This window comes from Anopheles arabiensis, chromosome 2, assembly GCF_016920715.1.
Source record: "Anopheles arabiensis isolate DONGOLA chromosome 2, AaraD3, whole genome shotgun sequence".
NCBI classification, from domain to species: Eukaryota; Metazoa; Arthropoda; class Insecta; order Diptera; family Culicidae; genus Anopheles; species Anopheles arabiensis.
This window is the reverse complement of record NC_053517.1, coordinates 75,516,958-75,529,563: the sequence shown is the minus strand read 5'-3', so window position 1 is coordinate 75,529,563 and position 12,606 is coordinate 75,516,958. Positions and strand designations below refer to the sequence as shown.

Sequence of the window (12,606 nt, the reverse complement as noted above, 5' to 3'; positions counted from 1 at the left end):
CATTCCACGGATTAGGCTGACGCATACACACGTGTACACACACACACTCGCACGCAAGCCACACAAAAAAGGAAAACTGGTATCTGGTGAAACGACGACGATGAAAACCGTGCGGTGGACGGAAGTGATCGAAGCGCGTACCCGATAGTGGATCGTACAGTGATGCTGCTGCTGCTGCTGCTGCTGCAAGGAAGGAAGATGTAACGGATTTGGGTCAAGCCCCGGGCCTGGGTATCACGCACCAACCGTAGTGGAATTGAACAAACTTAGATTGAATGCAGTGCCCAAACATACTCAAAAAGGGAAAAGGAAATTAAAAAGCTTCCGCAGTTTTGTACGATCACGGTGGTGCAGTCGTGTGAAATGTGCAGCACAGTGCAAGGTGCTAAAGTGTACTGGTGGTGACCAATATAGGTGCTGCAAAGCCAGCAAACGGTTTCTGGGTGAAGCATTTGCATTGGCGATTGCCGTTATTAGGCTAGCATTCTTCTGCTCGGCGTCCGGCGTGAGCGTTGGGCTTACATTATTTCTAACGGAATTGGCAAACTGAGTGTGAGGAATTGTTTTTGATTTGAGTGTCCGTGAAGGCAGCAGGCCGCTAGAGATCGTTAGCCTGTACGGGGCAGTGTGTGTATGAAGGCAAAAGTGTGAAGTGTGGCTTGAAGAAACGCGCAGCAAGTGCAAACGAAGCAGGATTAACAGTTAGCTTTTGAATTGCCACAAATTGGCCGCTCTTTGTCCTCCCCCCTTTCCTGGGCTGCTGATGCTACGGGAGAGCACGATCCGGGAAAGATCGATTGGAGAGGCGAGTGACGAAAGAGATTAACACGGTCTGCCCCGGGAGACGGTGTAATGGTGGCTGCTGTTGTTGTTGTGATATGTGAAAGTCCCCATCTCAGAATTTCGGTGTGATTAGCGGTCCTCGGGAAAATTCGTACCCAAACAGAAGTGAGTGAGTCGGTGAGCGCCACCATGAGCCTTCTGGACGATCGGCGAGGTGGGCTCGAGTCGCTGCAAAGTTCGTACAAATGCTACGACGGCATCCCCACGCCCAGCCCAATCGGCGGTCGAACGGGTCCGCACGATGCGGGGGTCGCCAGTGACATGGCGCAAAGTTCCCGATCACGTGGCGGATCGGCATTGGGATCGGCCGACAGGCGCCAGATGGGACGGCCCTCGGCCACCTCCAGCCTCAACCGATCGCCCTCGATCGACAGCCTGATCGAGGCGTCGGACCAGGCCGGCTCCGACCTGGACGACCGGGGCGACGACGATGACGACCTGGAGCGGCTGTCCGACTCGGACTCGATCGCCGAGATCGGGCGCATCACGGGACAAATACGCGTCGACGTGCACCGGCGCAGCGATCTGGACGATGTGAAAAACGTGCAGCCGCTGGACGGGCCGGTGATAAAGGCATTTCTGGAGAAATCGCACGAACAGTGCGAGTACACCAACTGCGGCTACCGGAGGCGGCACGACGGCGAGGAAGGCAGCTGTCGCTCCGCGGAGCCGGACATTATGGTGGCGGATGAGGCGGGCGGACCAGGGCACGGCAGTCGCAAAACGTCACCCACCACACCGGCGGCCATGCTGCTGGGGCATCATCAGTACAGTGCCGTCTCGCCGGTCTCGTCCTGCCCGTCGTCGCCGGGCGGTGGCAGTGCGCCCGCCACCACGTCCCACCACCCGCCGGGGGACACGATTTCCAACAGTGCCAACAATGTCAACGGAAGTAGCAGCAGCAGCAGCAGCAGTGGAAGCAGCAGTGGAAGCAGCAGTGGCAGCAACACCCTCACCAGCACCGGTTCCCTCTCCGGCTCGCTGAAGAACCGCCGGAACAGTATCGCCAGTTCCGGATCGGTCGGGCGCATGGAGACGATCATCGAGGAGCCGATCGAGCCGAAGGTGTCGGTGAAGGAGATTCTGGCCCGGTTCGAAACGTTGCGCGAAGCGGCAGAGGTAACATTGCACCCGGTCCACCATCAACCTTCCCGCTACTGTCCAGCTCCAGGTCCAGAGCACAAACCGCATGCGTGACGCTTGCGCACGCATGGGAAAGACGCGCAAGTCACAGCAAGTCTGCCGTTTGCGTGTTGATTGCGTACAGCTGGGCGATCTCTAGTTGATGGTACCAGTTTGCCAACCAAAGGGGTGAATGGGAGGGAGGGGAGCGGAGGGGAGTTGAGGGCAGAAAAGCAGATCATAAATCGGTTGATTTCTTTTTTCTACCCCGTCTCTGTTGCCTTCCGCCTTTTGCGTCTGCCGGTTGGCGTATTGGAATTGCAGGCGAATCGATCATTAATTTTCCATTTCCAGTCCAGCTTGGACGAGGGAGGGCTGCTGCAGGGCAAATAGTCGAACCGGACCGTCGCCACAACGCGGTGGTAAACGCTCACATCACCCAGCCCCCATCGCTTTCTCAGTGCAACAATGTGCGTGTGTGTGTTTGTTTTTTTTGCTCTCACAACACATCCCCATTTTCCAACCGCTCGAGATGAGCGAGATTTCTCCTCTGCTCGATCGATAATGTCCACGGCACGCCACTGGTGCAGTTCGTTTAGGTCTGAATTGTTCGATTGAACGCCGTGCGCAAAGTGCTGCTGATGGAGGTCGCGCGCGCGCTTGCGTTTCGTGCGTAAGGGTAAACGGGGCAAAATGAGCATGCGGGGCCAAATGGGCACCCTTGATTTAAGCATTATTTCACAGCAAGGATACATTCGAAGGCTTAAAATGTATTCATTGTGAGTGTTATATGAACACCATGTAAGTTGTATAACCCGGAATTAAAAAATAATCAAGCAAAATACAAAATAATGGTCACAGGGATGCGTGAAAGTTTTACATGGTGTATTTTTAAAGATATGATATTTCTGTACAATTTGTCTGAAGAAAGCAAGGCAAATGGATGCGTATTTTTATTAATATAACCAAAAATAGAAAAATGCTTCACATGGAACTAAATGAGTAGTCATGCTTGAGGCAAAATGGGCAGATGCTTTGGCCGTGCTTGGTTAGGCTATGGTGTTGTATTTGTCCACACAATAACACTCGCAGGCACAACTTCAAAAGATTCAATTTCGTAGATTGAAACGTGTAAACAGTGTTTCAATTTTAATAATATATTTTTGGAAAATTTTCAAAAGCTTTTCTTAGCAGCAAAGCAAAAGATAGAAAGAGAAAACATTTTACGAAGTTTGCGCAAAAGCTTTGACCATCACGTAAATGCTGTTGTTGTGGCCCATATTGCTCCAATGTTTTGACGTTTTACGTGTTGTTTACATATGTCCACTATGACTCAGGACTATGCCTATTTTGCTCCTCGTGTCAAATAGCAGCAAAACATAAACTTTTATTTATTTATTTTTTCATTTATTTGTATGTTCATGTTCATGTGCTCATCATGTTGCATGTTTTAATCCACACATATACAGGGTTTACCAAGTCATGTTCTTGAATGTGCACAGCATTATTCAACGCCTATCCGATGATTTTCAACAGCTGTCATACATTGTTCTTACACATGATTTTCAACACTTTTCACATTCAACAGATTTTCACAAAGAACTATCAAACTCAATCCACATTGAAGTATGTTGAAAATCATAAAGAAGAACTTAAATAATAAAGTGATGTAAATACAACATTTGACAGCTGTTGAAAAACATATCGCAAGCAATGAAAAATGTTGTTGATATTCTAAATTGACTCGGGAAACCCTGTAATAATGTAAGAATAATTGTGTTTTATGGCAAATTCAAAGGCATATTCATTAAACTGCTTAACCGTGCCATTTTGCCCTGCCTTCCCCTACGGGCGCGTATTATACAACAAATTCGAGTTTCCCGGGCGTATGGTTTTCCTTATTTTTTCTTCTTTTGTTGCTTCTTTGTCTTCCTGTGGTTGCTGTTGTTGTCGGTGTGCAATTTCCTCTTCCCTCTAGTGGGGCAAATTGCCCTTGCGGCTGCGGCAGAACTGTGACGAGCCCATGCCGAATGCGTGTTGTGTTGTGGGAAACGCGGCAGCATGCAAACACACGCCACCGTGCGCCACTCACCGTTTGCACGTTGTTTGATTGCTCGATCAAACAACAAATAATTTAAAAGAAAAAAAACACAATAACACAAGAGAAGGAGGAAATAGTGGGGAGCACAACAACAAAAAAATGCGTAATCGATTCTGCGGTTAATGCACCTTTTGCGCAGTTTTTATTTGCTTGCTTCGTACCAAATACCTTCTCGATACGTCTTCATTCGATCGCGATCCGGTATGCGGCTGCTATTTTGGGAAATTCTTTTGTTTCGCTGCCCGTGTCCGGGCGGGAAAACAAACCAAAAAAAAAAACCTCGAATTGTAAAGAAAGCACTCGATCGGGCTCGATGATTGGTTCGTTGCCGTTGGAACCGGTCCACTTCCCTATAAAACGGGAGGGGTAGTAATACCGTTTTGGAGGCGGCAAGGAGCGGTGGGACATTCCCATCCCGATCGCTTCCCAACAAGAAGATGTAAATTTTAACCAAATCATCTGCCGTTAAACAGGTGAAACTCAGTTGAATTCCGGCAGCGAAGCAAGCAGAGAGGTAGAGCAAACAAAAAATAACTCAATCGCTCGACCTCAATGCTGCACCAGGCAGCAAACCTTATCATTCAGCAAAGGTGGAAAGCGTACAGAACGTGGGGAATGGGAAGGCTTTTTGTGTGTGCATAAATTAGCTTGCTTTTAAAAATCCTCCGCTTCTCCCCCTCCCCCCCACTGCGTAGCAACGGGAGTGGTTTGAACACAATACGAGCAATACGCGGCCAGCAATCGTGTTGTGGCTTATTTTTCCGGGCCAATGTGTTGCATGTGCCCGATAGATATCAATCGTTAATTAGGGGGAATATCGGGAAAGAAGGTTGAATGGCAAGCGAACGGAATGCGCATCAATTGGCTTTGGAGAGCGAGTGATGAGTTCGTTTGTTTCGCTTATACAAGCTTTTACCCCTCTTTTTGCTCCCGGGGAGCGTTGGATAGGCCGCGAGCAAAGTAATTCAAATATTACGCTAAAGTTGATGTGATTTTATCGAAAACGGTAGTATGATGCAACGGTTGCTCTAATGTTTGGAAGGGAAAGGTAGCCGATCCAAACCAGTGCCGTACCGAAACTGTCATCATCCTGTATCTTGCCGACTTGTTTAGCTATGCTCTTACGTACCCGTGCCGTGTGCCGGCAGATGGACATGGCGATCGCTTACCGTAAGCAGTAACTTTAGCCAGCGTCAGCTAGTCCATTAACAACACCAACCAAAAAAAAAGGAAAAAGACATTTGGAAAGTTTGGTGCCCGCCCGGGGAGGGTAAAAGAAAACTTATTTATTTATGCGCCCCCTCATACTAATGGCACATTCGAAATGGTCTGTTTACCCTCGGTTTGCAGTGATTGTGTGGTTGCGTTTGCGGTGCGAGCGAAGACGCGCAACAAACATGACTCTTTCCACCATAAATTACCAAAGCAACAGTAAAACAAAACCAAAACAACAAAAAAAATTATAAGAAGAAAAATTACAGAAAAATGATAAACCATCAACCCCTCCCGGCGTTTCACCCGCCCCGCCGGGGAGGGAGTCTGTTTCGGTGATAATCAGTGAAAAAAGGGTGATCGTAAACCGACCGCCAAACACACCATTCGAACGCTAATGGCATAACAAGCGAGTGAGGCAAACGGGCAAAGCGCCTGCAAAAACTAGGCAAAGCGAATCGAGCTGGCTGGCTTGATAAATTCATTCGTTTTTCCCGATGTCGCCCGCATTATTATTGCTGCACCCCAACCTCTCTGCTTTCCACTCACTGACCGCCACTGCTTGCCATCCCGCCGGAGCAGAGGACGACGAAGCTCATCATCGTGATCCGAAACCCGCCTGCATGTTATAAAACGCTTTTCACCGGCTGGCCATTTTCATTGCTGCTTTGGAGGGTTTTTTTTTCGTTTGTCGTTAACCATCCTCACTCTCTCTATCGCTCTCTTTGTCTCTTTCTGCGCATCGATACACGCCGTCGGTTGTTTTCCGTTGCGAAGCACAATTTTGTGCTTTTCACAAACTGTTTACTTTCCCCCGGGCGATGCGACACACGCGTGAAAATTAATGGCCAAGTCAAATATTGCATTGTGTGTTGCTGGCCCTGTCTGTGCAGTCGGGCTTACGAAACGGAGTGGCTTTGGCAGAATTGAAAGAGGATGATCGAGGATGGGCGTTAAGGTACACAGCAGATGGATCTGTAATTGATTATTTTAGATTAATCCATGTGCATCAGTGGCCGCCAATCTCTCCAGACGACAACTTATTCGTTTTGATTCATTTGCCATTTCGATCGACTTGGAATCTATCTCCTAGTTTTGGTCGTTAGCTCAAAATATCTTCCGATCGTTTGAAAACATAATGACAAATGATTGTTCGTTACTTTGTATATTGTATAGCATCATTTTTCATACCTTGATGTTATTCGTAGTCAGTGTTATTCTCAATATCAATGCCAATTCGGAATTCCAACTTTTAGACTGGCACCTAAGATGTTTTTCCAAGATTTTCTAACTACAGGTGTCCCCCGAGATACGACTGTATTTGGGACTGAAAAAATGTCCCAAAGCAAGGCGTAAGTCGAAAAAGTCGTATGTCGAATATCTATGAATACAAAGTTTATAACCGAAGTTGAAGAGTTGGAATTTATGATATCGTGTATTTAATTTAAAATAATGTTCGATAATGTAATAATTATGTTTTAAAAGCCGTACAAAATATAAATATTCAAGATAGGGTAGTTGAGGATTTTTTGGAAATGTGTGTATAACGGTTATCAGCCCAAAAATTCCAAAAATACATCAATTTCTTGTCAATGACAACTTTCAACTGTCAAAATCAAAATCGTCGTATCTACGAATCGTCGTAACTCGAGGGGGTCGTAACTCGGGGGACGCCTGTATTTATAAAAAATGTAACTAACGATGAAGATGAAGCTTGATAATTTATACATTAATGTTGACGAATCCAGTGGCTCAACAGAGGATTATAGGTGTACCATCGTCCCTTGAAGTATGGTTTAATTCATTTTCCGTTTGCTTAAGTTTTTTTAAATGCATTTTTGCACAACAACATTTCGATAATTATTTGTTAAGGTATTCCTTGGGGAGCTTGATTGTACAAATGAGTGTGCAAGTTGGGTTGTGCCCTATTTTTCATAAAAGATCAATCATTTGTTTTGTCTAGTTGTTTTGTCTAGAATTTTTAAAATGTTTCGGTCTGGTGTATGAAGAAGGAATTGGTTATGAGTTAAACTGACAATTTTACCAATATTCAGATAGAACAGTCCAAAATATGTCTTCTTCTTTCATTGTATCATTGTAAAAAAATATATCATTTCATTGTAAAAAAATATGTTTGTCCTGGCATCATTAAACGTATTAAGCTGTTTCATGATTCATACGTTTAACACTTTAACTATATACACTACATTTAATTTGCTCTCTGTATGAGAACACTATTTTCTCAACACTTCATACAGTTGATGAATAAATTGATGGTACAGCTGCATAGAATTGTAATATTAAGATTACTTTTACCTCCGTTAAATTGTATTAGTCTGAAAAGCGACTTGTCCTTTTTGGGGCAGTTTTGTTATCATTGACTATGTTATTTGATTTAATGATCTGCAATAATTACTACAGAAAAGTACATCAAGTTAAGATAATGCAGGTGTTGACCACAAATTTCTCGCACACCACAATATGGCTCAAGCGTTCCATTTAGGACAATTTACCATTATTCAAAAAACAAAACAATTCGATGTTCAAACCTATTATCTATCGAATGGCATCAACAATTCAAGTCTAGATTGAAAACCGTCCAAGATATTGGCAAATCATTGCGAAAATGTTGAGAGTAACATAAATATATTAGAAATTATACCGTCATTAGTCTGATATTTTATATTATTTCATGTGCAGTTCCACAATGTTGGACTCATCACTAGAACTGAAACTAAAATCAGAGTAAAACAATTTAAACAAATATTGCTATGCTAAATATTGAATCCAGGAGTATGAATTATTATGTTATTTCTTTCATAACTATTTTTTCTATATTTCCATCGTGTTTGAGAAGCCATGTTTTAGGGGGTGTTAATGTTGAAATTGTGTTGTATTCGTAAAATTGTCTTGAATAGTAATGTGTTTGTGAGTATAGTGTCTCCGCCACATGGTCCACTATTTTGGCTTATTATTTTACACCATATACGTACATACGGATCAAATAGCGCCTAAACGTGAGTCGCTGATTCTACAAAGGACCTACTTTTTCTACTTTTCTGTGTGTGTCAATGACATTTTACAGATATGTTTTAAAACATTACAATTAAATGTCAAAAAATGGTATTAAAATTTGAACGTACGACCAGCAGATTGTTCTTCACGACCTCAAATGGTATGAGTTTCCTATATACTGCCGTGCTGAGTAGATCCTACTACGTCTAAACCAATCAGCCACTGGATAAGAATTGTATTGCACACTCTAATTTATCCTAAACCTAAATCTAATTTATCTTTATTCAATGTAACATAAGTGAGCTTACAAATTCCCAACCAGCCCCTTACTTTGCGGCACAAGCATGTAGCCGGTGACGGACTCTTATTACCACAACCGGTACCAGTGTAGCAAGGTTACACTATCCCATTCGATGAATTATGTCGGATTTCTGAATAACCTTTCCACTGTCCAATGCGCTCCATTTTTCATTGCACAAAACGGGCGGGATATGCACCATTAGCTACGCCACATTTGCATAACTTCGTACGTTTGATGTAATCTGACAAATGGAGCGGAAACTTTATACGCCGTCCGGCAAGCGGAAGCCCTGCTTGGAACGATACCAAACTGCTAGAGGCGTGTTACATTGCCTACCCTGAGGTTGTTTGTTTTTTGTTTGTGGCCAAAGACGACACCGTGGCGTAATGTGACAAAAACATTAACAAATGTGCATGTTTGCATGTATGCGAGGTGGGAAGCGTGTAACGATTGTTACGATTTAAATTTGTACCATCAAAAAAGCTGCTCTAATTGTTACGTGGAAAGACACACAGCTAATGTCCGTATAAAACAAAACATAAAACGTTTTACACGCAACAGTTCATCGGTGCAAGTTGTGTAGGGTCGTGAAAGTGGGCAGATCAGCCGGGTGTAAACAGGTGATATTTACCATAGGCTTCTGACATTTGGCCCTCCCCCCCAACAATTATGAAGAAAGCAGCGCATACCGCACATCGAAACGACGCGCAGGTTCCGAGCCGAGGCTTTCTAAATTTAATAACACGTTCACGGAAGCTTACGTTTTACGTTGCCAAACCGCCTGCCAACCCATATGCATCTTTGCTCTTCATTCCGCTCAAATTGATTACGGGGCAGGGAAGGGGCGGTCGCACACCAATTTCAAAACTTTTACGTACAATCATCATCGCTGATCACGCTAGCTTAACGCTTTTCCCTTCTCCCTGTGCCCCATTGCCATTGCAGACCCAGTCGAAGGGCTCCACCATCTCGTCCGGTGTGCGGGCGGCCGCGGCCACCCTGAATGTGCCGCTCGAGCGGCTGGAAACGTCCAACGTGAACAGCCCCGGCTCGCCGAACCAAATGTCGCCGACCGACAAGGGCCACCATCTGCACCACATGATGGGAGGCCATCCGGGGCAGCACCAGTCGCCGCACCATCTCCATCACCTGCACCACCAGCAGCAGCAGCAGCTGATGGATGAGTTCGAGGATATGCACATCGATCACGGCGGGTTGGCGGACTCGTCCCCACCGCCGACGATGATGGGCGGGTACGGAAACGAGGGCCGTCTGCATGGCGGTATGAAGCACGGCATCAATGGGCAGTCGCAACAGCAGCTGCAACAACAACAGCAGTCGCAACACAACTCACCCTACGGCGGGGAGCGCAGCCCGACCGACGGGGGCATGGCGGGCCGGGCCGGCAGTGGCGGCGGTACCGGTAGCGGCATGATCGTTAACCACAAAGGCTCACCGATGGGTAACGGCAACGGCAACTACAGCGATATGCACATTGTGGCCGGCGGTCACCACGAGAACGATTCGTCCCCGACGCAGACATCGCTGACCAAGCATTCGCTGCTGCAGTTTGCGATGCAACACTTCCGTACCGAGTAAGTATGACCAGGTCCGCCCAGCGTAATACGGCTCGCTCGAACGTGAATCGATAGTGGTGGATCGGTGGGCCGGTCGGTCATTACGGTGGCGACAATCGAACTGGACTAACGGGCTTTGCGCTTTACTTCACAGTGACGAGTTCAAATCCAACCGTTCGGACAAACGGGCCATGAGGAACCAGCATGCCGATCTGGTGAAATGGCAGGGCTACCCGCTGCGGGCTCCGCTGCTGCGGCTGCCGGCCGACCTGACGCCGCTCGCGCTGGAATGTTTCGACTGCGTGCTGCGCTACTGCGGCGATCTGGCAGTCGATCCGGAACTGTCCGAAGTGAAATGCGTCTACACGGTGCTGATGGTAAGTGCCGGCCGCACCTCTCGCTTATGGGCGATTATTTTTAAACCCCCTAATCCTTCCTTCGCAGCACTGTCACAAGCATCTGGCCCTGCGCGACGAGGTGTACTGTCAGCTGATGAAGCAGACGACGGCGAACCGATCGGCCTGTCCGGATTCGGCCCAGCGTGCCTGGCGCCTGCTCAGCATACTGGCCGCGTACTTTGGCTGCTCGGACGCGCTGCGGCCCTACCTGATCGAGCATCTGACCTCGGCTGCGTCGGACCGTCGGCGACCGTGCCACGGTACGGCAGCCGTCTGTTTGACCAACCTGCGCAAAACGGCACGCTGCGGTGGGCGCAAGAACGTGCCGAGTGTCGAGGAAGTTACCGCCGTTTCTGCGGGCAGGTAAGTGCCCTCCATCAGGTGTCCCTTGCACAGTGAAGCTCATTCCTCCTAATATTACAGGTCTGCCCGGCGACAAATTTACCGCCTGCCTGGTGGCGCGGAACGCATCGTCAACACGCGCTGCTCCACGGTCGTGGGTGACGTTATCGCCGAGCTGTGCTCGCTGCTCGGCATCGAATCGCCGGCGGAGCAGCAGGAGTTCTCGCTGTACTGCATCGTGCAGGGTGACGCCTTTACCATGCCACTCGCGGCCGACGAGTACATACTGGACGTGACGACCGAGCTGCTGAAATCAGGCCAACCGTTCTATCTAATCTTCTGCCGGTCGGTGTGGCACTTTGCGCTGAAGCGCGACCCGGCACCGACACCGCTCTACATCGAGGTGCTGTTCAATCAGGTGGCGCCCGACTATCTGGAGGGTTTGCTGCTCGAGCTGCCGAATGGGGGCGCGCCCAGCCCGGACTACGTGCGCGATATGGCGCGCATTGCCGCGATCCTGCACCGTGCCGCCGACCTTAACCACCTGCCGGCGATGAAGGAGATCAAGTTCCTGCTGCCGAAGCCGGCCCTGTCGTTGCGCGAGCTGCGCCCGGCCCAGTGGGTGGCGTTGGTGCAGTCGGCCTGGCCGTCCGTGGCCGGCCTGAGCCCGATCCAGGTGAAGGCACAGTTTCTGAACGTACTCTCCTCGTGGCCACTGTTCGGCAGCAGCTTCTTCGCGGTGAAGCGCGTCTGGGCGGACGAGAACCCGATGGAGGAGCCGAGCCCGATGTGGCGCGAGCTTATCCTTGCCCTCAACCGGCGCGGCGTGCTGTTCCTCGATCCCAACACGCACGAAACGATGCAGCACTGGCCATTTAATGAGGTGATTTCAACGCGAAAGGTAAGTCAAGATCACCATCACGCTCTCTAATGGAATTAAGAGATCATGGATTGATTGTTTCCGTTGTTTTTCCACCCGACCCCATCACAGGTACGTTCAGAGGATGGTGCACTGTTTCTCGACATGAAGGTGGGCAATCTGCTTCAGCAGCGCGTCATCCGTGTGCAGACCGAGCAGGCGCACGAAATTTCACGACTAGTGCGCCAGTACATCACAATGGCCCAGGCGCAGCAGCGCGATCGAAGGGAATAGGGGAATGCGCGGGAAGCTGATCACGATTGAAGACGAATACAAGTAGGCGGGCCAGATTTATTTAGGTGCAAAGGATAGTTAGTTTTTTTTTTAAGATTATGAACCCACACACACACATACATTAGGTAGGACGAGTGCAGAGTTTAGTAGGATCGGGAAGGTGGTAATGATGATGATGACGATGGTAATGATGAATATAAATAATATTAATTGTGCTGGTGTGCTTATTGTAGTTATTTGGGTGAACCATGCAGGGCCGGCTGAAACGCTCGACGCGGCTTATAATAATAGATTTGCTCTAGGAGAAACTGTTTCGTTTTGTACCAATCACAAAAAAGCGAACAAATGCACATTATGCTACGTATCATATGCTGTATTGATTATATTTTTCTACAATTTTGAAAATATATTTGCATTTTATATAAATCGAACATTGGTTGTGTTGTTATAACTTACTTGTTTTTTTTTTGTTTATGACATGATAAGCTAGATTTCAGCCCCAGATGAACTGGAGTATCTCTTGTGGTCCGTGATCGTTCAGA

The 12,606-nt window shown here is 47.6% G+C and overlaps 1 protein-coding gene across 1 annotated transcript in view; it reads left to right on the top strand.

Annotated features, from left to right (window-relative positions):
* Positions 1 to 12,495, top strand: part of LOC120906481 (unconventional myosin-XV) — a 37,373-nt gene extending 24,878 nt beyond the window's left edge. Inside the window, exons 7-11 of the mRNA XM_040318204.1 lie at positions 9,540 to 10,189; positions 10,326 to 10,548; positions 10,616 to 10,932; positions 10,993 to 11,812; positions 11,903 to 12,495. Of these exons, the coding sequence (XP_040174138.1) occupies positions 9,540 to 10,189; positions 10,326 to 10,548; positions 10,616 to 10,932; positions 10,993 to 11,812; positions 11,903 to 12,064 (2,172 nt within the window). The 3' untranslated portion in view covers positions 12,065 to 12,495. The remainder of the gene's footprint in view (positions 1 to 9,539; positions 10,190 to 10,325; positions 10,549 to 10,615; positions 10,933 to 10,992; positions 11,813 to 11,902) is intronic.
* Positions 12,496 to 12,606: the final 111 nt, after the last annotated feature.